General features: G+C 28.6%; 1 protein-coding gene across 2 annotated transcripts; it reads right to left on the bottom strand.

Annotated features, from left to right (window-relative positions):
• Positions 1 to 106: 106 nt before the first annotated feature.
• On the bottom strand, positions 107 to 27,237 carry LOC126835687 (arrestin domain-containing protein 3-like). Of its 2 annotated transcripts, XM_050568431.1 has the most exons (9): positions 27,107 to 27,237; positions 18,359 to 18,565; positions 8,798 to 8,914; positions 8,604 to 8,725; positions 8,425 to 8,520; positions 6,216 to 6,395; positions 3,468 to 3,680; positions 1,439 to 1,553; positions 107 to 1,107 (listed from the first exon to the last, which is right to left on the bottom strand). In XM_050568431.1, the coding sequence occupies exons 2-9, from the start codon at positions 18,468 to 18,470 to the stop codon at positions 944 to 946; spliced, it is 1,119 nt and encodes a 372-aa protein (XP_050424388.1). In that variant the 5' UTR covers positions 18,471 to 18,565; positions 27,107 to 27,237; the 3' UTR covers positions 107 to 943. The 2 variants fall into 2 exon arrangements, with proteins under 2 accessions (XP_050424388.1, XP_050424389.1); XM_050568432.1 differs by lacking the exons at positions 18,359 to 18,565; positions 27,107 to 27,237 and adding an exon at positions 10,405 to 10,545.
• Positions 27,238 to 27,293: the final 56 nt, after the last annotated feature.

The raw sequence follows: 27,293 nt of genomic DNA, 5'->3' as shown, positions 1-27,293 counted from the left end.
AGTTTATATAATAAAAGTGCGAAAGCCAAACATTAATTTAGATTCATTAAAAAAATAAGTAATAAGAAATGCATAAACAATAAACGTACATAAAATAGCAGTCGTTATCAAATGTACGAAGAAAAAAATCTATAAACTAATGTTGAGTTGGTTTGTACAGCATATTTAATTTAGATTGATTTTTTCAAATTAAATTAAATAAAACAAAATTAATAATGAAAACATTGAATAATATATCAAGATAATAATTACCATAACAGCATAACTTGTCTTTATTATTGGGTAACACGTTTTTACCGCAGCCTAATTATCTGTGGCGAGGTTAGTTATAATCATGTGATGTTATGGCAGAAGAGGATAAATGAAAATTGCGATTTTCGGGTTAAGTTTTAAACTTGTATAATCAAGAAAGATGATTATCAAAGACTAAATCACAACTAATTAAAATCACTAAAAAATCAAAATTAATTGTATGGTAACTTATATTGTGCTTATTCGTTGATTAAGGGTAAATGTAAACGCTAATATATCATACTCCTTTGGCCAACAAGGAATACATCGGATTTTAATCTACCCTCTCACTCCTTACATTTTAGATAGATTTTATTATCTAAGATATTATACACTTTCGCCATTAATTCTCAACTTGCGATAAGCACAATATGTTATCTAATAAGCCTACAGTTCTTTAATTTGTAGATATATTGGGTACAATTTATTGTACATTTTGTGTATATTCTTCTTCCAAATTATACTTAGTATATTAAATAATAATAATCTACACAGATGGTGTTGATTATATGTTTTTCAAGTATGCCCGAAATTTGTGCAGGTTTGTCTGAATTATCGTCAACAGACAACGTGTAAATGTTTAATAGTGTTATAGAAAATTATAATTTATCATTCCCATCACTATAACACAAACGCGGGGTCTCATCGTTTATTAAGAGGTGGCGATTGGATTAGGAACGTCATCGGGCTCCCTTATGGACACGTATACAGGTCTGTATATAACAACCTGTTCTGCATGAGTACCGTCGTATACGTCGCCAAGCATGAACTCGGGTCCAATATATTTGCCGCCCTCCACATGTTCACACGCTACACCTGTGAACAAATAATGCACATATAGTAGAAAATATCAGAGAGATATCAATTATAGATAAGATGATTTGACTAGGCAGTAAGATTAGAAAGAAATTAAATAGTAAAATGGGCAGAAGAGAATAAAGAGAGGGATAGATCAGAGAAAAAAGTGTATGTTACAAAAAGTAGATACGTGGAGGTGTATGGAGTTATAGCTGTAAAATGGTAACGAATAGAGGAATGCGTAGAGAGAGACATGAGTTTAAATTGGATTAAAATAGATTTTTTTAAGAAAATGTAAACATACAATGTTTAAACATTTGTAAGAATACTTTTCCCGAGTTTTACTTACTGTAATATATTTTTGGTGTTTGGTTACGATTAGGTATTCGGAAAGGTACCGTTCCAATTGTTATTGGAAAACACATGTTAAGATCTTCGACGCCATTACCCAAATCTACACAAACCTAAAGTTATCAAATATTATAATAAAATTATTTTTTAAATATTTTACTTAATATTGTGCTAAATATTTTATGAAAATGAAAATTGATTTACAATCTAAACATTAGATTAAACATGTACCATCTGGCAAAACAGTATTCGGAGTTGGCTGCAATGCAGCTGAACAGGCTACAAAAATATAAATGGATCTTTACTAAACTGTACTGAGTTCGTATTTTTAAACATAATTCTGCACTTTTTTATTTTATAAATGTCTTTAAAATATAAAAACATTTAAACAATCTTACGATTCAATGGTGAAAAGCAAACCGTAATCACTAAAATCACAGGTCTGCTGGTCGTAATTGTCTCTGCAAAGTGCAGCTTGCCTGTATCTGTTTTGATGTCATTCTATAATGAGTGTTATATTTATTATTTTATATGAAATCGGTGTCACTGAAGTTTCTGATACTTCATATTATTATTATTATTCTTTTCGAAAACAAGTTATAAACGGATAAAAGTGTGATCAAGTTATAATATGAGTTTGGCAGTTTTGTATTCACGAAACGTTTCTAATAACCCGTATCCATTGCAAGTGATATCTTATAGTAAAAGTTTTAATAACACTTATATGGTATAATATATCTAGGAGTCGCTTTGTGAAATTGTATGAGCTAAGAGCGTTTAATCTTAAATTCTTAAGACGAAGGCACACGTCACTCGGAACAGTACAACTAAACACACAAACCCATATTACATTTACCTGTTTATGTAATAATATTCAAAATATCTCAAAATAAAAAAAATCATAATATGCTGAATTAAAAAAGTCGGGGTGAAAGATATAATGGTAAATACTGTGATTTTTAGTACATTGATTATTTTAAATAACACAATCTGCTTTTGCCTTTTATTACCTATCATACTACATGTACACAGGGTGTCTTTCGTTGTTTTAACAATTTAATATACAATTTAAATGTAAAAATACCAACGTTATCTGAGTTACCCTGAGTCAATAAACTTTATCTTAAAAACTCTTTTTTTTTTAATTTTCTTAATTATATTTATTTAAAAATTTAATTTATTTTATTTAAAAAAAACTTTAAAATAGTTTTGTGAAATTTTAAACACGTTTTTCTCAAAACAATGTTTTCAAAGACTGTGACCACTATATTTTAAAAACTTCTCAACATTTTCCAGTGGAATTTATACAGCATTTTTTAGGCATGGAAAACTAGTGCTTAAATTAATGATTTTTTTTTATCAATAATTTTTTTTTTATAAAAAAGTGCTTTTCCCCTTAAACTGCATGCATAAACTATCAGATTAAGTACTAGGACAAAGTATTAAACTAATCATTTTTTGTCTTTAAGTGATTTTAAATAAACCACTAAGAAATAATAATGGTGACCGTAAGGCACTATTATTGTAAAAGAGTGTCCAATAATCTAGCTGATAACTTGATCCAAACTTCATATTTTGGTTCGGATTTTAGGTATATAAATTTTGTTTTAAATATAGTGTGAAAACTAGGTATTATAATATTATGTAAAACAAAAAACAACATACAACAGATTAAGAAAAAATTTAAATGCCTTTTTTTTTTAATTCTCTAATTATCCTTTAAAAATTAAGACGTTCACCGAAATCCCTGGAATTTCACTTTACAAATTTATAACGTTCAAAATTCAACCAATGTCTTGTGATATGCCAGTAAAAAATATTATTTATTTTATATCCCTTTCCGCCTCCCATAAATTGTAAATATGCAATACACGCAAAAGATGTTTTGGTAAATATTAAGTTTTCATACATGACACCGAATTTACAGCGGCATATTCACGTCAAAAAACGATTAAGACTACTTAGATTAGCATTATAAATGATATTATACTTAGTTTTGTGTGTGTGGATTTTAACTTCTACCATACCTGTAGTACATAATAGATTTGCAAAAGTTTGCAGATACCCAATACCAATGTTGGCGGCATCACCGGTAAGATCAGACCATCGGCAGAGTCCCATTGCGACACACACCCATTTTGGATGGGTTCGCCAGTATACTCCAGCACTAAATGTTGGACGTCCTTTTGATATATTGAGTTAGTCGGACTCTGCTTCTTTTTGATTGTATAGTGCACATTCTGGAAATCAACATAATAGCTATTGTTATTTTGTTAATAGAGTTTATTTAATGATCTATAATTTTATTTAGTAATAATATTTTGTCCCCAATGAGACATGGTGTGGCGCAGGGGTCAACTGAGATTAAGCTGTGTCTTTCGCTGGTTGTTTCCAGATGGATGACGTAGTACACGAACCCAACAACCAATCAATAAGCTAGTTAATGGCGATGCTTAAAAATAATAATGTTAATAATATGAACAGCAGAAAAACAAATGAAATAGAATTGTATATGAAATATTTAATGAAATCAGATGGATAGATTATCACTTTCAATGAATTGTATATAATGATATTTTATACAATCGTAATAATTTCATAATTGTAATAATGAAATTTGCGGATGACAACGGTCAACGAGAAACCACCGAACCATTACCACTTCCCCATGATGGGCAACTCTTGTCACTAGTAGTGCAGGAGTTGTCCAAACCGACCTAAAAGGTCGTAGACTAAAAAATAAAGAAATTAAGTGAAATTATTACGATAATAATTTTAAAAATGAAATTACTTTTTATTTTGAGATAGATATTTTTAAATAATAAATTACAATCTGTTTCTGTGCATAAAAAATAATATAATCCATTTTAGGATTCCCCGCATCGTGTATAGTTTAACTACTATAGGAGAATATTTTATGATACGTTAGCTATCCCATTGTACTCCGATGAATTATGTCAATTTCAGTGGCATGAGATTAATTTATACTACGAATCATGGATCGACCGCTATTCCAAGTATGTAAATGACATTTCGACGTTACTATTAAAAAGATGACAAATATGTATACATTTTTAATTAAACCATGAATATACGGTAAAATTCGTAAAAATAAATTAAAAATATTGAAGACAGTAAAGTCAGCATTGTTAGCATTACTCAAAGTTGGCACTACTAATTGAACTGCAAATTTAAGAGTTGCGCCGACAGCGGAAACAATAAGAGATAACAGATTTAGATGGTTTGAATGTATTGAAAATATTGAGGGAAGTGAAAAAGTATTACACTTAGAGGATTGCCGTAGAGAGATTTAGTCTTCTTCTTGTGTCTGGTTAGAATAGCTAATAATCACAGTTAGTATAAAAATAGGTAATAAATATATAAATAAATAAATAAAAGCCAGTACAGTGGGGTCGGGGTATAATGGGGACGGAGAGGTCACAGGTCTACAGATTTTATTATAACTGAAAGTGATAAAATCACTTTTAAATAAACGCTTCGAATCTGTGGATAGTATGTTCAAACCAGTTATAGCGGTTTAGAAGACATCGTGGGACCAGCAATAATGTACTTAAAATGTACTATATTTTAGTCTTGTGCGGGGTGGAAACGATAAGGGTTGATCGTCTGTCTATAAAAATGTACTGTCATAGTTACCCATGTATCGTAATTAACAATATAATGAAAATATTTTCATTACCTGTTAACTATTGGCTTGTTGAATGTTGGTTTACTCACACATAGCAACCTAGAAACTGACTACGGCCAAAGTGTAAATTTACCCCATTTTTGGTGTTTTTCCTTAAAAAAAAATTACTACAGATTTTGGAGAAAATTGTATATGTTGCTAAGTGATAACCGAGGTAACCACAGCGCTACACCATGTCTCTCAAATTAATGTTAAGTATGATTGAATCTTTATGAAAATTTTGAGGCGTACATACAGCAGCTTAGCCTTTCTAAATATGAATTAGAAAACTTCAACAAATTGTACGTAAGGAGTTTGTATATTTTATTAAAAGAGGTAAGATCTCACGAAATGTGAAAATAAACATTTATTCCCCGTGAAAATATTATGCCTTCAGTAAATTGTGCAAAACCGATATTGTAATTCTCACAAAAGTACTCTCATCTCTTACGCCTTGAACTTATTATACTTTTAACTTTATTTTTTAACGTTAAACCCTATACCCTAATTTAATTAAATATCTTTATAACTTTAAATAATATATTAGCCATGCATTTATATAAATACAATTGAATTGTATTATTATATTATCAACTCAAAATAAGTTCACAACATCAAGAAATTTAATCAAACTGGGGCTATTTACATTTTATAGTAGGCGTGGGTGGTAGTTGTTGAATTTTAAATGATGGTAGTAAACTGTACCTAATTGTATACTTACAAACATATATTAGTACGTTTTTGGTTCATAATAATACATTTTTTACAGATTTAAAATTTTCAAAATAAAATATTAAAATTACTATACTATGCTTTTCAATACTATTTTTTAATATTTTTCTAGCTAAGCAGCTGTTATTATGTGTTAAAATGTTACATCATTAATTATATAAAACATTTTTTTTTTTTTAGTAATAGTTGGATATCTGAAACTAAATAATTTTTGTTTAGTACTATTTGTACTTTAATATTTTGCAAGATTTACAAAAACATTTTTTTAGGGTATAAAGGAAGTAAAGCTGTGCTGTGAAAAATGTTTTTAAGTGTGCAGTTTACTACAATTATTAAATATCTACAGAATATTTACTTGAAATAACTTGACTTTGAGCCTTATGTCACTTTTATTTTGGTTCTTTATGTTGGCTTTAAGCCGCAGTGCCTCGCCGCATACATATGCCGTTCTCTCTAGATAGCAATCCAACACTATTTTGTTCCTTTTGTAACACATGCAGCATCTTGACATCTTTTCCACCTTTTCAATAGGTTTCTAAAGGCAAAAAATTAAAATTAATAGTAAACACCTTAGTAGATTATCAGCTGACGATGTATATTAACCGTGCAATGTTCAAGTTTATAAAATATATTATATAATAAATAGACATTTTTTTATGTTTAGGTGAAATCAGTTAAGTACAATTAATTGATTTAAACTCGGGCCAATCAGTTTACTCTCGATTTCCCGAAATCCCTTGCCGACCTAATATCATTACACATTTTTATACCGTGAACCGTTTTAAGCCAGACTACTTTTATCAGGACCATTAATTGGAGGGCCAACATAAATGGGTTGTGTCAATATAAAACCGCCAATAGCTGTGGGGAGAAATGGAATTAGAAAGTCTTAATTGAAATAAAACAATCATATTATAACAATGATTTCTTATATAAAAGTAAAATAAAAAATATATTATCAGGTTAGGTGGTAGCTCAAGTCGGCTACTGGCGCAGTCATTGCCCCATTGATTACTGTTTATGGCATTTGATTGTGTTTTCATTTCTCTAATTATATGCAACATGTTTTATTTAACTGTATTAAAAAAATATTTAAAAAATACAGTATGTGGTATTTTAATTTGTCCAAATTTAAGAAAGTGAATTGAGAAAAACAATTTTCCCTACGCGCTAGTTCATTCTGTTAAAAATACTTCAAAGTTCATACATTCATTTTTTCACATATATTCATTTGTAAATCATTTTTACTTATTCTTTGTCAGAATATGATTATTTATATTGAGTTAATGTGACCCATTCTATATTTGTAATGTCCTTATCCTTTCATTTCCTTATCCATTACAATAATGAATACAATTATCTGTATTCAATCTGACAGATAATTAATTGTATTATATACAATTATATTCTTGCTTTAATTAAAACGGTAATATCAAATAAAATTTAGTTAAATATTTTCGGGAAGAAGCAACGTGTGGGTTTGAATATTAATTAAGTAATACGTGTATTGCGGTGTATTACGGTGTGACCTACCTTGGTCTCTTACGATTTATTAAACTTTCAAAACAAAATTATTCATGATAACAGATAAACAAAATAATAATATTAATCTTTTTTTAGATATAATGTATTTTAATAGCTCTATCTTAATTCTTACTAAATGCCTACTGAAGGTTATAGTACATTTTTCAGGCTCTGGTTAATCTTCTAGTTATATAGAGTTTATCGAGAATACCTTTGTTAAATACTATTGAAAAAAATCACTGACCACGTATCTACACCACACTTCTTTGTACAATTGTTTTTTTTATAATCTATGAGAATACCAAACGACTTTATCCTAATTGAAATAATCTGTCAGAAGGGCCTCAATGAATCTTATTAGATTATTTGTATAATGTTCATAACAACATTGAGCAACTTATCACTTATGGTTATATATAATAAAATAATAGGGTCTGTCGTTAGCGCTGAAGATGACAACATTGTTGCCGAAATACGTCGCACACGCGGAGAGTATATAATTTTTTATGGTTCAGGGTTTTAAATATTATTTTATTGTTTCATACTTAATCGAATAAATTATAAAAATGTCTTACAAATGAAACTTGAACTCTGTTTACGAGGTAGTGTCGTTATCAGTCCTGATAATATATTATTGACATTGTCAGAGCGAGAGTTAAAATCATAGGGTAATCGGCTAACTTCCATACAAAATATAATGTTTAAAAAAAATGATTTACAAAATGTAGATAAAATATTATTAAAATACGGAGAAAATTATCATACTATTTAAAATATATGAATAAACATAACACAGCAAATATTTTTATAATACTAAAACAACATTTATGAAATATTGTTGTATTGACATTTAATATCTTGCCGAAACATGATTTTATAATATAAACAATATTTTTGAAAATCTTTTATAATACATTTTTCCTGTATGGGTTGTTGTTTTATTATATTTATCTTATTGTTTTGCGTATACTAGACGTACCATAACTTTGCACAATAAAAATATCGTTAAGATTGTATTTATAATGGATTTTTCTACTTACTAGATATTGATCGTCCATGCAATCTATATGCGGTCCTATGACAGTAATGTATTTCATCCCATGGGGCGACGATGCATATGGAATATCGAGTGTAACCTAAAGAGTATCCGAGAAAAAAAATTAAAAATGGCTTAAGCTATACATTTTTTGAATTGTGTAGTTTTCACATGCATTCTTACCTTAATGTAGTATCTAATATATCCCGGTTTGCTTTCAAATGAACACGGTAGTGAAGTCTGAGGTAACTGAAACCTAAATGGGAATTGGTGTAGTCCACGTGGCAAAATTGGAACAGAGCTGTCTAATGAAAATATAATTCACAGTAAGGTTTATTTGTATCAAACGTTTGTTAATTTTATTATGTATTAATTACCCCCTAATATAGACTTATTTTCCACAAAACATTGTTCGTCCATTACAGTCGGCCCGGCAATGTTATCTAAAACTTTCCATTCGGCGTGAGCTTTTCCTCTGAGTACTATCCTCATAGCTGTAAATTAAAAATAATTATTGTTTCTTTAGATATTGCTACATCAAACGACAGTAAAAAAAAACATATGATTAAAATATCATTAACTCGAAAGATATATGACACCTTTTCTTTAAATTATCGTTTTAATCATAGTTTTTGTGAAACTCGTTTCGTTTAACAATTGCATGTTTAATTATTTATTGATTTATTATTAGGTATTATTAATATTAGCTGTTTGCTTTGTAAATTATTAATAACAAAGTATATCGCTTTTATAAAAGCATTTTAATATTATTTACCTCTATGCTTCAACTACGATAAGAGCATTTTAAATATATATATGGTTATAAACTATTTGAGTTCTTGTTAATTACACTTAAAGAAAATTAATTTTTAGCTACGATACAATTTTAGCATGCTTAGCCTTGCCCCCTTAATCCGAAAACAATACTAAATAGCGACACTAAAATTGCGTTATTAAATTAGCACGCCAACTTAAACATATAATAAATAATAACATATAAGATGCCATCGAAATAATAACGAATCGTCACAACTAAAGCTATGCTATTTCCACTTTGGTGGATTATGTCTATCGTGCGAAATATTGTTAAGTAAATTACTGGTCGCTTATTAAGCGACCATAAACTAAAGGTATTATATTATGTTTATGGTACAGTTGTCTAAAACTATTGCATACATGTATTTTTTTTTCGAAAATTATGTGATACTACAATTGATTCTGAGATATCAATGCCAAATAAAAAAAAATTAGTTGTGTGCCAAAGAAAAGACATAAAAATTTCAAAAAAGTTTAATACAGATTTTTCAGAAAATTTTAATATTAAATTTGCTACCTACAGTCCAATTTTCTGACCTTAAGTCCTAAAACTTTTGCCAGAAAAGCGAAATAACATAAAGTTTTCATCCCTTCTGGGGGAAAAGGTTTATAATAGTTTTTTTGGATATTACCTAATAAATAAGAAAAAATATATAACTTCATATTTTTGAAATGGTTTAATATAATTTTCCGAGTGAATATTAAATATATTTACAGTATAATTTGTACAACCTTAAGTCATAAAACAGCTTTAGAAAATAAAACTGAAATACAAACATCAATGATATCTGCTCAAGAAAAAACAAGCTTAACAACAAAAGGGGCATGACTCCCACTGCATGGAAGTACATAGGAACATGGATATGTCTTAATATACAAGTATAGGACCCTGACAAACCCTGAAACTGAATTAAGTAGGTACACAATTATGACGGACTCACAAACTTTGTTTTCGGTAAAACTAATTTAACTGTAGTTCCTAATAATAAATATTTACAGGAACTACTATGATGATGTTTCATGTTATTATCATAATAAACGCATATTATTTGCAATGTTTTTATGTATTAATATTAAAAGCTATACATAATCGGTAATAAGGCTATGTCGCTGTAAAGTTAACAGCGGGTCAAATAATCCTACTGTTCTCGTGTTACATTGTTGTTACCGTATCGCCTTTCGAATCGCTGACCCAGACAGTTTAAATTCACCATTTGAATCCATTTTGAAATACAAATGAAGGATTTTCGCAGACGTTTACACTGCGTCCTATAACCTAATTTGACGGATGATCGGCCGCTTGTGTTTATCGATTTCTCTCCTTATTATCGTCCGACATCATTATACGAGTGCTAAAATATTCATTAATTATTATTAAGGCTAATACATTTTTTTTGGGGGATTTTCACAATACACGAGTACAAGTAATTATCATAGATTTGTATCATTGTTTATTAATTTTTCGTCTGCGAATCTTCCTTTTCACATTTGGTTTTAAGTCCAAGGACAAGCGTGTATTAACGCGCAAATACGTGCTATTATTACCTAAAGGACAATCATTTTGGGTCACAAAAATAAGTCTCACGTGGTCTTTTCACTGAGGTCGTTCTTATGACTTAGAACTTTGAAACTACATTATATAATAAATTTGAAAGTATCATACGTTTATGTTTTTATCTAAATAATTTATAAAATCAAGAATGATCCTCTTCTTCTCCTTGATTCCATTTATTTGGGGTCGGCCACTCCAAAGAATGAATTACGTAATAAAAAATATTTATATTTATTATTAATTTTATGTATTTTTTACACAGCAAAATTACGTTTTTCTAAACTTTTTTTACTGAAAAATAGAATAAACGAATTTTTACATTTTTGGTATCAGGATATACCTTCCGGAATTCCGACACAATCTGTATCAGGTATTGATTCTGTTCCTCATTCTTTGTTATTATTGAATTATACGGTACTAAGCAGAGGCTAACATTTTTTTTTACCTAAAAGTACCAATTAAGGTAATTTATTAATTCATACTTAATAGTAACACTGATCCTCGACAATTTCATGTAAATTAAATTTTTTTCGTCAATAATTTGCCCTTGTAATACAATAATCAATTTAAAATAGGGAAATTGCATGTATTTTAAACGGAAAACTTCTCCTTGTTACAGGGAATGATTAGGATCGGATTAGAAAGTTCAAAGTTGGCTTAATATGTTTTTTTCAATCGAATGGGGGCACAATTGAAATTCGGAAATCGTACAATTAAGAACCACCCTAATCTACATACATCTTTCAGCGCTCTGTATACCTACATACTTAGGTAACTGAAAAAGTATATATATATAAATGCATTAGGAAATTTATGTATTAAGAAAATTAGTGTAATTATAATTGTTAACAAAAAGCATTTTACAGACGAGTCTGCAACCACGAAAGAGCATTTTCATGTCTCGTTGAAGTACCGATTAAATTTTGCGTGCTACAACACATAATTTAAAAAATTTAACATCCCCATTTAACAATCATTTGGTTGCTCAGTCTTACACAATATGTATGCACCAAAATCCATTTTTAAATTTTAATATGAGAAATGTCAATAGAATAATTTTGTGAACTATACCAAGTTACTTCTATTCTTAAATAGCTATATTTTAATTATGTATTTTCAGCATGCTTCCTAAACTCATACTCGATGATTAACGCTGGGATAATACTCTCTTTTATTACATACTCGAAAACGTTACTAAATTGTAAGTAATAACTAGAAACTTTATTTGAGTTATCTACAAAGTTATCAGAGTGATCTACTGATATTCTAGTTGTTGATTTATATCTCGCGCTTTTCTACATTTCTAATCATTTGATAATTAATTGTTTCTCTTTCCTTTGATCAGTCTTGGTATTGCACTTCAATAGTTTACAATTAATTAGAACCTTGTTGCCTATAATGATTTCTTAGTAGTCTTAGCTTTGTTGTTATAATTAAAAAATGTTTTCTTTGTTTTGTAAATGGATTTCCCTATAAAAAAGAATGTCCTAATTTTGCTTAAGAACTATTTATATTTTTTTAAGACTTTGTTTCCGGTACTACTTTACACGTGGTTTCCAAGTATTGAATCGTTAATTTTATTTGAGTAGTTAACTTTAATAACAAGATCTCAACAAGAAAATAAAGGAATGTTATAATGAAAACTGAATGGTGAAAACAAAAAGTATACAGTTTGTAAAAACAATTATGAGTTGTTCATTAGTTAGACTTAATGTACTCGTATATTGCACATGTACAAGACCCTAACCAGTTAACAACATATCGCTTATCCGGTGGAACAATGGTGTAAGTGCAAATTTAACTGTTCTTCAGAAAACGTGATTTAAAATTTTAGTGTAATGGTAACCGTACACGATGGTAAACGACAAAACTGCTCTCTAACGGTCAATAATAGGTATTGTCCGTAATACACTTATGCCATTGTTTTACTCGATAAAATGAAATGTTATCGTACTGTTTTCGTACTTAAGTCAAAATGTCAAAAATTTGCACTTACACCATTGTTCCGCCGGAGAAGCGATATACCTACCGTCATAATAATACATTTTGTAAACTTGAATTTTTCATAAGCCGGTAAAGTATAAGAAAATTAATATTTTCGGTTTATAGTAAACAATTTTTCTCAATTCTTTGCTTCAATGCATAGAAATAAGAACATTATCATCTAATTAAATGAGAAAATAAATGATGTCAAATTGAAAATGTGTTCGATGCGGCTACTCTGTAAAATAACAAAATAATAGACCTCCCCGGATTTAATTTAATTTAAAAAAATTTAGTGTCTATTTTTCAAGCTCGTATTTTAAGGATCAATTTTCAAAATAATGCAATTTTTAAGAGAAATAGTGAATTTGACAAGCAGTCAATTAAAACAATTGTACAAACACAACGCGATGGCTATACATAATGTTTTGCGGTCGATTCCTAGTTACAACATCCAGAAAGATATAAAGGCAAAAGTAATAGACCATTAGCTATCAAAAGCAGAGCATTTGTTTTTATGAGGTTCATTGTTTATTATAGGTAGTTTTTAGTTTTACACGTATTTTGGTCATTATTGAACATAACAATTGAAAAGAAATTCCTGGCAAAAGGCCAAATGATACTGCAAATCATGTCTGCGAAGTATTTTTCAATATTGAAAGATATTGATGTATTCACTACCGAACGAATTTAATTTTAAAACCATAAAAGTTTAAACTAGATTACGGGGCTATATATCATATGCTGATTCGTACGATTTACCTTTTTGGGAACACGATTGCGTATGGTGGTTGTATAACAATGGAAACCTGTAAAACGTCACGATTGCGTATGAAACGTTGCCAAATTTCTAATTATACAATTTTCAAAGTACACCATAATAAGTTTTGTGATTTTAAAGTTAAAAACTAATTATCTAAAAATTACCATTAAAATAATTTATAAAATACAACTTTTTTGTGCATGGTTTTTACAAAAAAAAGTTAAGTATAGATACCAAAATAATAAAAAGGATCTACCCATTAAAGGGGTCGGAGCACAACTAGTTTTCATGCAGTTTAGGCCAATAAGCGGCTCTAAATTAGACATAACTGAATTTTCAAAAATAATATCATAATTTTGAAGGTCTTCAAAAGAGAAAATTGAAAATCGTCTTCCTATGAAACCTAGAACATTTTTCAACAATTGCATACATATTTAAAAAATTTAAATCCAACATTGGAAAGTATGTCTTATTTAGCAGTGCTTATTGGTCTAAAACGCATGAAAACTAGTTGTGCTCCGACCCCCTTAATAGGAGATTGAATCCGTTTAAAATGAGATGTAGCCATATTTTTATTGATACCTTTTGAAATTGAACATATTTCCCAGGTGGCAACGTTGCACAAAAATAACGTACGGAATCGTGTTATAAAAAAGGTACCGCCGATGAGCAGCGTACGCAATCGTATTCTACCCCTCCCAGCTAAGTTTTTTTGACAGCAACTTTTAAAAATTAAATGGTAACGCATACATTTTATTAATTTTTCAATTTTAGAATAATGTACTAAGCAAATTGACTGGTTGATAACCAGTTTTGGACAACTATTTTTAAAGTTATAAGAGTTCAAAAGTTAGGATGGGAGGGAAAGTGCGGTTGGGAAATTCACAAAGATAAAAATAATACCTACTGCACTTGAATCTTGAATAACTTCAAAAATAGTTATCCAAAACTAGTTACCGATCAGTCAAAATTTGTAGTACATTATTCTCAATTTAAAAAGTTACTAAAATGTATGCGTTACCATTTAAGTTTCAAAAGTTGCTGTCAAAAAAACTAAGTAAGGAGGGGGTGAAAACAAAAGAAATACTGAAAAATTGAGCATAAAAACATTATGGAAAAAAAATTCAATAATTAATGTAACCCAATGAGATATTGAGTGGCCCGTGATAAAAAAATCACCTTGTATATATATATATATATATATATATATTAAATTTTGAAAAAACTGGTGGCATGGAGAACAACGCTTTGGGTCTAGTGTACGTGCACCGTCTACACTTGCGCATACTGACCTGACTAGATTAGGGTTAAATACTGTTTAGAAGTGCTTTCTACCATTAACATCGACTTATTTATTGTGCAAAATGCTTTACAAACTATACCGCACCTCTAGAACGAGACTGCCACAACTCAAAATTTATCATTTTTGAGTTATGACCACTTTCGGGTAGCCAAATATCAGCTCTACTCAGTGGAAGAACGCCACAATTCAATAACATTTTTAATTTTGCCACTAGAAAGATGTGTTATTGTAGAATTATTCAATTTTTAGCTAATTTTCAAAGCAACAAAGCCATATTTACTTTATGACAACATACATTTTTTTCATTTATCCAATTAATATTATTGAAGTCAAAATTCAAGACTGCCTCATTTCGATTTGTGGCTTTCTTACGCTATATAAAAAATAATTTTCTGGTTCTGTAATTTAAAATGCAACACTGCTATAATAAATTTTACGGCTACAAAATGTACATAGCTTAAATTCAATACTGCCATATTTTAGTATATGGCTATCTTAAAATCATTTTGTGTATGCAATACAGACACATCTCAAAATATGGCAGTCTTGCATTCACTTATAAAATTGTAAGCGGATATAAGTCTAACTTTTTGGGTTTAAGTTAATATTTCATAACATTTGAAGAAGTCATATTGTAAAAAATGTTTGTAAGTATTTAAGTTTTTATTTTCAAACGCATAGCTAAAAAAACGCTGTAAAATATCGTAGTTACAAACTTCAAATCACTTTTTCTCAAAACTATAAATTTTGAGTTGTAGCAGTTTTGTTCTAGAGGTGCAATTATTACAAGTACCTTTAGTATACATTGCTAATATAGGTATAAAAATGTATGGCTATGATTACAACCGTTTAATATGGTTATAAAATACTAATTTCCCCAAAATGAAATAAGGTTTTTATTAGGCAAATACGTAAATTTTGTTTTACAACTTAAATATTTATGAATAGTATAATGTATATTTTACATTGATTATGTATCCAGCTCAAGTTGTATAAACAGTATTTAAATTCTAAAGAATTTTACAAACAAACCTATTTCCGATTTGCACCCAAGTCAAAAAAATAATAATCTGGTTAGTTCATTGTTTAACGTATCATAAGGTTAAGTATATTTTTAAGAAACAATTTCTTTTATGAATAAGCTGTAGGACTATTTCTCTGAATCACTAGAATCACTGAATCTCGAATTTCTCTACTGGGATTACCGTTGTTACTTTCAAACTATTTCCATCAATATTAATAATACTATATTATTATTGTTATTATTTATTAGTTGTGTGGGCACTGTTTATGTGTGCCAACAAGTATTGGGCACATCTGTCCATTTATCCAAAGTCATTGCGACATGACAAAAGAGGGATTAAGTTGGAAGAGATAAAATGGAATAGTGGAGGGAAAGTGAAAAGAAAAATAAATCTCAAAGATTACTTCGGAGTCGAGTATATTGCGTCGACTACCGAAAATAGGGTAACATTCTACGATGTTAAGTTTGTTTATGCCTCTTGCCCGTACTACTAAGACCCCAGAAGTTCAGTATTTCCAAGTGTCGTCATGACTGAAATATCGATTTGTCAACAAAAACATTCGCATTTCCTTTTAAATATAGACCGTATAAAAGTGTAAACCTACTTACAGATTGTATAAAATATTATACACACTGCATTCATGATTATTAAACACAAATAAAAAATGATATACCGCATCAGTAGTACTAATCTGTTTGTACACAAGAACGGAAAACGAAACATGATAACTGTACAGCAATAAACGTAAATAAATAAAAGGGAGGACGAATTGATATAATAGAAATATCAAATATCAACCCCAACGACTTTACCTTTGTGGTAATCTAATGCACGGAAGACTGTGTCCGAATGTCAAAAATGATAAAACTGACCGGTTTTCACAATTTAAGGTAACATTAATTTTATTACATGTTTTTTTGTTTACAATACTCGTTTTACATCCTTACTTTTACTGTTTCATGTCAACATTAATCAGTACTCGCATTATCCTTAAAACAAACTGTAGTAGTCAATATAATTGCCTTTCTTTCTTCAACTTATATGAACAACGTACACACAATACCGCAGTCCATAGTTAAATACTGGTTGACATCCGTGGTATTGTTGTACTCAACCAATAATTTTGGAATTGTGACATTTCAAACGGATGATACGCGTCACATAATATGTACACTTATATTATATTAGTCCTTGTGTACTTCGTGATTCTTTTTCTTAGAATTGTTTTTCAAATTAAATATTCGCTCACGCAGACAATCGATGCAATTTAATTGCTTTTCGACAACATTATAATTTGAATGTACCAAAGAAAAAGCGGAATAAATGAAACAACAGCTCAAAATACACTTCACCGATTCGGGAACAAATAATTGATTTTGACATGGAAATGTAATATTATAAATATACATGATAAATAATACTTTTTGAACATGTTTTCTGATCAAACGCGAAATGTAAAAATAATAAAATTTAAAAAAAAAATTATTATTACTATTATAATTATTTTAAATAAAATACTCTTGTAGAGTTAAACAATCATCTATTAATATTTAAAACAAACCCTAAATATTTGTAAGTGGTCAAATTAACACGAATAGTAAGTAATAACAGTATGTATAACACATCCAGTACATCTTGGTACTATTCAGCATTCATTCACTAAGTTAGTTCGCCCAAAAGGGTGGATGGGATCAAGATGAGTTGAAGAGGTTATACCAATAATTAGTCTATTCACATTTAAATTAACTGGGAATGTTATACATTTTTCCATATCCCTGTAGTCTGCAATATACATTTTAGTTTTATTTATGGCAAATGCATACAATAAACTACTATTACACAACCAAAACAAAGATAAAACCTTTTACATGTTATAGTTCCATTCTAGATCTACCTTCGGTCAGTGTGAACCAAGTCCATCAAAGCTGATTTACAGTAATTGGTTCCTAAATTGTTTTTCGTATAATCTACTCGGCTAAGATTTAAGTTCAGGGCAGGAGCAAAGATGGAGGTAAATATATTTTTATCTGCGCGCATTTCCCAACCGCACTTCTTCATCCATCATAACTTTTAAATTCTTTTAACTTTAAAAATAGTTATCCAAAACTGGTTATCGACCAGTTAAAATGTTTAGTACATTATTCTCAATTAAAAATGTTAATAAAATGTATGCGTTACCATTTAAGTTTCAAAAGTTGCTATCAAATTAACCAAGTTGGGAAGAGTAAAAACAATAAAAATGGTGAAAAATTGCGATCATATTGTATAAAAACATTATGAAAAAAAAAATTAAATTATTAACTAAACCTAGTGAGATATTGAGTGGTTCACGAGATTATGATCACCCTGTATAATAGCAAAACAACTATATTGACAGAATGAGTACCTATTCTGGTACTAATATTATAATATGATTGTTAGAGGACAACCATTTTACATTGAATCGACGTACTGTGTAAATCTAAAACTATTATAATTTCACTTATCGTAGCTTACATTTTAGCTTGAAGTTCTCGATTGTGTTTAAAATCACTTGGCCCTCAAGTATTTCACCGGCATAAAACATTTCCTTATCTAATTGTATTTGAAAATCTTTTATGTAGTCCATGATGTCGGCGACTGCTGTTAATTAAACAAAATTATGTCAAGATCTTGATACTATAACACAGTTGATACATTATTCAGTGTCATTTTCTACAAGTTCTGAAAAATACAAAACAGATAAATAAATTAAATGATTAACTTTTATATATTATATAGGTATATTTAGTTAATTATTAGCGTCGACGTACATAAGAATATCTATAAGGACTCACATTTATTTATTATATTATTAATTTAGTTCATAAAATTATTGTATAAATAAACCCACTGCTTTTAAAAATAAATTTAATGTACATGGATTGTAAGGGTAGAAAGTAATTACTTCTACGCGCAAATGAATATAGTAAAATTAATAAAAGCAAAATGGTTTGATTTCAATGAAATTTACTAACCACTCATAGATGTTGAAGGGACCAAAAAACATTATTTATTAAACATTTAATGAACGTACCCGGCATTTAAGAGTTGGCTTAAAGTCAGGACTTTAAATCTGAAAAGCCCAAATACCTTATAGTATTAAAAACCCAAAACCAAAATATAAGATTAGAATTAAAATAAACGTTTATTTTCGATTTTATTCAGCAACCAAAATCAAAAACCTATTACAAAAAATACTAAATAGAAACCGGTTACTAAATGGTAGTGTAAGTTGGGTTTCAACTAGGTCGATAGTGGGAACAAAGAGGTCACATGTCTACAGGAATGATTATACCTGTTGATTTACTCATGTTGGCAACTAGGCTAGCAAACTAGTACTCCAGGTTAGCAACCTGGAAATTGACTACGATCCGGTCAAAGTGTAATTCTCCCCGTTTTTCGTTGGTTTCTTTTATAAATAACAGTTTGTCTATTCATTATTGAGAAAATAGTGAATGTTATACTTTAAAGGCTCCGCTACTTTTTTAATTCACCAATCCTCTCAACCTCGTAAAATTTGTTAATTCTTAACCTAATAAAAATGACAAGACATACTTATCAATAAATCAATCAACAAAGCGATAAAAGAACGTCGGTACGCTTGGTGGTCGTAAATGGGTGGCTTGAGTGATATGGACTCTGTTGTAGGTAGGAAAGTGAACTACGCTTTGAAAATGAAATGACAAATGGCATAATATGTGCTTGAATGTATGTATTAAGGTATTATGGAATTCCGAACACGCAAAACGCACAAGGATTCGCTTGACCGACGCCAACCCTTGTAACAATTCTCGACCCTTACTCGCCATTCTCTCAGCATACGTACACCATGCCCGTGTAACTTCACAATATCCCCAGGTCGTCCATTATCACTACACCCTTGAAAATTGCAATAATGCCGATCTATTGTTATTTTTTTCACTACCACTATCTATAATGTATGATGACCTGTATTATTTGGCTAAAATTAATTCTATCTTTCCTATAACCTGACCATTTTAAAATTGATGTTTCATTAGTTGTTAGTTAGTGTTAATTTACTAAAACTTAATAGATTATACAACTAACTCAAATAATACAACTAAAAAAATATCTTTTTTACGTTGGTGAAGATTTACAAAAAAAAATATTGTTATGTTATATTTAAGAAGACTAAATACACAATAACATATACAGCTGAAACAACTTCAAAAGGGCGGTGGTGGTAAATACAAAAGGGTATACGTGTAGGCAATTTAATGTTCACTGGGTTTTGAACAAATGTATATTGAAACTAAACGCTAAGAACAAATATATAAAACTTTTAAACGCTTGAAACCACGATAAAATATAGATATCGTTATGTAGTATGGTCCAATGCGCATTATGAAACAATTTAATTCTTAATGGAACCTAACAAAAGTTGAGAATGGGTGCCATTTACGAAGTTCTAGACTGATAAAATATTATAGATATTGATCTTAATCTTGGTTGGATACTTGGATATTATAGGTTTGCCAATAAAATGAGAAATCCAGTTAGAACGGTGATAGTTTTCAGCGTCATTGGTATATTGGTTGATAACACAATAATGAAATTGACTATACTATAGTGTCTATTCACCCGGTAGTGAACAGTCCTGTATGTAAACAATTCAAACGTTTTTTTTTTGGTAAATATTGACCAGTGACTTACGTCTAAATTATAATTGTATACATAAAACAAAAGCAAAAACACCGCTGTAAATGCTAGTGCTTTCAATCATTATTCATTACGTTTCTCAAGAAAACAAAATTAACTATTTCTATTGTCCTCGAGTGGCATACTAAAATAAGCAATCACAATTTTGTTATTAAAACTCTGTTTGAACTTAATTGTCCATACTAATATATAGTTTGCAAATTAATGATACGTGTGGTTACTAACACATTTTTATACATAAAAATAGAAATATTTTTTGTAAACTAAATAATTTATTCACTTTAAATAAAGAAACATGGTAATATATTTATTAATTATTACTAAAGTATTAGAGAACTGTATGTATACCCAGCGCACAGTGGTCTAAAATGAATTTTTAGTGCATTATAAGTAATACCTTTAATTTTTTATGTTAGGAAACCGAAGGATAGGTCAAATTGTATGATTTGTGATCCCTAAATTTAAGTTTAACATAAATATACATTTTTTTTTTAAACAATTTAGAACAAATCTCTTATTTTAATGGTTAGGGAATGGAGTCTTTTTGTGAAATATTATAGATATTTTTTCAACTTCGTAAAAATATTGTTTTGTATATAGACTTACATATTTTTAGGATTACTAATTTCAATTATATCATTTTTTTAATGAACTCTCAAACATTCAGAGTTAGGAGCGGTTAAAATGCGTTAGAGTGTTGTTTTTTAGTTTTGTACAATTTATTATATCGCATATCGGTTTATATTAATTTGGGAACGCTGAACTCGAATTTTATATAAAATCCTGTATTAATATCCATTTAAAATTCGTTTTTATAGTACCTAACTGATAAGTTATAATCTATTTTCCAAGGTAATAAAATTGCCAGCAACTCAAAAGTGGTTAAAGGGAGATAAAGTAGCTTAAAATTACTTTAAATGTCCATATGATATTTATTTAAAAAATTATAAAAGTTAATTAAAATTGATGAAAGTTAAAGTACTATAATATCAGTCGAAGTTCACGGGATAAACGAACAAAGCATACGTGTTTGCTCAGGATAATACATTTCTTATCTGTAATTATTGCGATGCAGGTATCCAAAAGGTTATACTTGAATTTTGAAATCGGTATACTATAGATAACCAATAATTTGTTATTGACAACTCTTTTTTACTACTGTTGACGCGCTAACGTTCATATTGGACCACAAAACAATAAAATAAATACAAATATTTTACTTTAGTAACTAATGATTGCTGAAAAGAAGAATAAGGTCACCACGGTCTCAATGGATATTATAAAAAGTTGCCACGCCAAGTAAGATTAGGTTAGGTTAAGTTGTAATTATCACAAAAAAAGAGAAGCGAAAAAAGATATATTAGGGATATTTGGTAAAAAATTGTTTTCATAATGCTCGTAAAGAGAAAAACAGAATGATTTTAATCATAATATATTATATAATAAACATCAGCTATTTTAGCGTTTAGGTTAAATACATGTCTTTAATGTATTTAACTTGTAATAATAACATTTATACATGTTGAAAGCTATAAATTAAATACTGAACAGTTGTTTCGAAAAGAAATATTAACTTGGAGTTATTAGTTTTTGCAGATTCGAGCACTCTCATTTAACCGCCACACGCTATGCACAAGTATAACAAAATTGCCTATAAAAGTGTCAAAGCCACAAACTAATTTTGTTTATTTTCTAAGCCAAACGTGTGTTCATAGCGGTTATTAAAAAAGACTGTATCCGAACTTCTTCCGGCAAGTCTTCTCGTTGAAATCGAGTAACGTATAATCGATAAAAAGGAAAATATTAAATGTGAGATGCACATTATAATATGAAAAACAGTGCATTTTTTTTTAGAGCTAATGTGGAAATATATTGTAGACAGGTTTTCAAAAGCGATAAAAAGGAAAGTTATTTGTAGTTCATTAATGAGCGAGTTGTTATTATATTTTTAATTTAAACATTGTGTGGTTGTTCATGATTCGTGTGCGTTTTTAAAAGATGAAGCGAAAATAATCTATCTGCTACGCAAAAATGTCTAGTTACAATAATTGTAATTCACAATTTAAGTTTGTTTAATTAATTTCTCATTTCACTGTTATCTCTCATACTAGTGGACAAATAAGCCCAGGCTAATAAATATTTCATTTTTTTTAAATATCGGGATACTGCCATTCTGAATAGATGCACCTCAGTTTGTATCAAGTATCATTTTCGTATCTGGGGGCTTCAGTACTGTCAATTAGTTTTGTTCCATAACACATCACTAGTAGCTATATAAACATGAAAAATAATCCCTAATAATTAGGTTAATGGAGACCCGCCTTTTTTTATATATTGTTCAGTTTTTTGTATGTTGACATGGATATGTCTTATGGCTGGGGGTCATAAGAAAATCTATGCATGCGTGCATCACGCTGAGGAAAATTTGTGCGTGTGGCGCGATTTAGCGTTTGTAAGTGATTATATATTAGAGATAAGAGATTAGGTTCTCCTAATTATGTACACCTAATTTTAAGTAGGTACTATAAATTTTGACATGGATAATATATCTTATGACTGGGGTCATTCTGAAAATTTGTCCATTTGAATCATGGAAGAATTATGTTATGAAAATAACAGTTGCAGGATATATAAGGATATTAGGATACATAAGGATTTAAGGACGTATAAGGATAGTCAAATGAATTTGTTAGGTAGGCACTTACTTATCGGCGAACCACAGATATTATTTAAGAAAAATGTTGAATATTGTTAAATATTGCCAGTAAATCGATTAAGGCCAGATATTATAAAACAACTAAAAAACGTTTGACCAGGACATTTAATTAAGACAATACTATCATCATATATCACAAGGAGATTATAAATCGGAAATAATCATATACTTATCACTATCAGGACATATCCATGTAATGATGTATCTGCATGAAGTTTTATAATTATAATTCGTAATTATATTTTGTGTAGTTATTTATGTATAACATAGATTGGTGGATTATTTTAAGGAAAACAACGAAGGAACCTAAAAAGTAGCCCTAAAAAGTATAACAAAAAAAATTTGATACTAAGAAGTTGTTTAATATTTAGACTCGGAACTACTGAATATATCTACTATATTTTATTGTTTATATTTTATCTAAATTTATTCAAATAGAAACTAAAATTAAGACATTATAAAGTTATTAAAATAGTTTAGAATGTACATTACAAAAGGTTTTATTTTCTAAATTACAACTGTAGTAAAATATGTTACCTACTCAAAAATAATTATTGTCTAGACAGTAGACCCTTATCAGTTATATACAATACATATGTGTTTATGTATAAATATGCATTTTAAATAATTTTTTAGATTTAAAAATGATATTATTCCATTTTTATTACTATCGAAGTATACAATGTATAGACTTTTCGAGACTTCCTCAGATAAACGGCCTGCAATAGGATTATAAACGGTCCCAAATTAGTGAAAACTATTTTTGTATACAGTTCTCTCCATTATATCACTACGATTTAACAGTTGGAACTTGGAATACATTTAGGGATCTAGGGTAAATTTACTTGCACCCTGTTACTGTAACCCACGCTCTTGGAAATGTGTTTCATTTATATTATTTTAATTATTACTAGTAATCATAGTAAAAATCACTAGTGTTCATACAATATACGTAACGCGTGCTGAGTTCATTAAGTGGAATTTAGTCGAAACTAAATTCTAGTCTTAAGTTCTAGACTAAATCAAAACCATTATTGCTCTAATTTCAAAACCAATAGAAATAGTGTAAACATTTCATTTTAAACGGGAATATTCTCTAAACTATACTCCCTTTGGATTATAAGTTTTTTTTAAAACACTTTTGAAATTATTTTCTTTTTCTCTTATTTAATAAAAACTTAGGCATTGTCGCAGTGAATATACACTTTCATTCTTCGAGTTTCATCGTTTTATCTTGGGAGTAATAATGAGATAGTTTCCTCCTTGCTTTCTTCATACAGTATTCTAGCCGTTAAATTTGCTCCAAATTTCACTTAAAATATACAATGTAAATTTATGCATAATAGTCTTATACACCAACATGTATTTACGCATGTGTTATACATTTATATACATATAAAATACGTATACATTTATGCCTGTTTTTTTCTTAAAAATACTTAACGTACTAAGAAGCAACATTTTTTTAAAATATATATTGGGAGTGGAAAATTGTTTCTATTGTGGCTTGGACTCCTAGATACAAGAATTTTCTAGTCTAGAAATTAATTTAATTAAAAATGTATTTAAAAACTATTAAAATTATTAATTTTCTAATATAATGAATTAAATAAATACTAATCAATATTAATATTTAATATTACTTAATTAGTTTATAACTGAATGTTTCAATAAAGGATATATTAATATATATTATCCATAAACAAAAGAGGTCAGTTTGTAATAGTTGCATTTTGCTTACAATTTTTATACATTTTAAAAGTTAGATATAATAGAAATAAAAAGTAAAAATTATTCAAGTAAGAAAAAAAACAGTCACTCATCTTGCGTAACAATATAATATAAAAATAACAATATAATTAACCAACACTATAAAGTACTTAATAGTATAATAAAGTAAAACTTGCATCAAGTTATAATAGAAATTCAAAAATATAAATCTTTCAGGTAAAAAAAGTTGAACACAACCCAAACACCACTGACAAGATGGTATTTTTTAATTAAAATTGTACTTTATAATTTTATACACCAATTATTAATAAAATATAAATGTATAATACGTGCCAACCCTGGTTGTTACTTGTTTCTACTTATATAAGGTTGTCTCTTCTTTAATTTAAAATATTTTATATCAAATAACATTATATGATATTATTTTATCCAACTTCTATAAAAAAAAATTATAAAAAAGTCCTTTGTTATTTTAAAAGTATTTACAACTATAACTGGCCCGAAAAACTTAAAAATAAATTAAGCCATACTTAAACCATAAATCAACTTAGTCACGTACAAATATCGTTAGATCGAATATTTATTTAATTTTTTGTTCGGGGAAATATCAACAAGACATTCTTTTATCGAACAATAGATTGATTTTATTAACTGTTGCAAGTATTATTATTTTTGTTCAAAAATGTATAGTAATAATGTAACATGGCATATTTATTTTAACTGTGAATCGCATTAGCACTGTTTTACAGACTTAATATAGTGATTGCATGTAAAATGCATAAAATAATTAACAAAACAGATTTTATCAAAAACTTTAAAGTCTATTTAGTACCGACAAAATCATTCTTTTAATTCTTAATAACTTTAACTGTTGACTGTTATTTAAATTGTAGTTGCTCTTTGGTTTTATAATATACAGAACAATTTTGTATTTTATTTAATTTGCTACCTATAATATGCTGTTAATCATATAAATTATAATAAAAATGTCGACTAAATTTAAAAAAGTATAATACTTAATTGTTGGTTTTAAATAAAACAATATTGTATTGACCCCATTTATTTATAAGTACTTATTTATAAGTATTCCCCTGGCTGTAATTCTACGTATAAAAGATAACTAATTTTAATATTAGAATTTTTTTTCAGTCGTAGAAACTGTAAAAAAATATTAGTTGTTATTACCTAAGATAGTTCCTTACTTCCTTATCCCAATTTTAATACCTACCCTATTTTCTGAATTCTTTACTTTGCACAAATTCCTTTATTCTACAATATATGTCAAACGTTAATGAATTACTAATTATATCAAGTTTTCTAAAGGTTTTTCTAATGACTTAAAAGACAGAATATTTTATTTTGTGTTACTCCATATTTATAATTCGGCGTTCCAAACTCTACTCGGTCTAAATCATTCATTGTCGTTCAGACTGGCTTAATACGTCTAATAATAAATATGTGGAGTAGATATTCATCGACATTTAATAATTAACACAATACAATATACTCTATTACATACATAATAACGGTTAACCTAACACGGTTATTCTAAAACAAGAATTGCCGTATCCGTAAATTACTTAGTGATTTTTTTAGTTATATACACATCTCGTTAAGTAATTTTTAAAATTTACAAACAGAGGTGGCAAATTAAACAACAAATTGCCATTTATGAACATTTCAACGATACATTAATGTAGGTAATAGCAGCTATTTGATTTATTACAAGTAATTTGCTCTATTACAATTATGTTAGTATAATGTGTTTTACCATCAGATCCCTTATGGTTGAACACGTAAAAACAGTAAGATAAGAATACTCTATGTATAATTGTCTTTTGTTAAAACGCAACATTCTTATTATTTTAAAGACGTAACACAATATTACAGTATAGGTACATATATGTATTGAGTGTGAATTAAAAACATATTATGCCCGTCATAGAGATATTTATTTTGTATCTATGAGTCTTCAGTATTTCCGTTAATTACCTCTGTGCGGCAATTTGAATGTTATATAACACACTATTCGTTTGTAAAATATAAATATTTATAATAATTATAACGTGTTGAAAATTAAAACGATCATTACTCACGATTCGAATGATCTGCAGAATATGTTGTATTGTTTGTCGGTGCGATTATTATTTTAAAAATTGATGATATGTAACAATAAATTTAGTAACCCGAAAGAAAATTAAACGACTGATGTCTAGCATTGAACAACTCTACGGTGGAACGTCGACGAGCCAACTGAAAATCTCCAAACGGCGCCAAGCGGCG

The sequence above is a fragment of the Adelges cooleyi genome, unplaced genomic scaffold, assembly GCF_023614345.1.
Source record: "Adelges cooleyi isolate 19-005CV unplaced genomic scaffold, UGA_ACOO_1.1 ACOO_flye_CR_arks_rails_tigmint_CR_PRNA_23, whole genome shotgun sequence".
Classification (NCBI taxonomy): Eukaryota; Metazoa; Arthropoda; class Insecta; order Hemiptera; family Adelgidae; genus Adelges; species Adelges cooleyi.
Note: the sequence above shows the minus strand (reverse complement) of the source record. Positions and strands in the feature narration are given on the sequence as shown.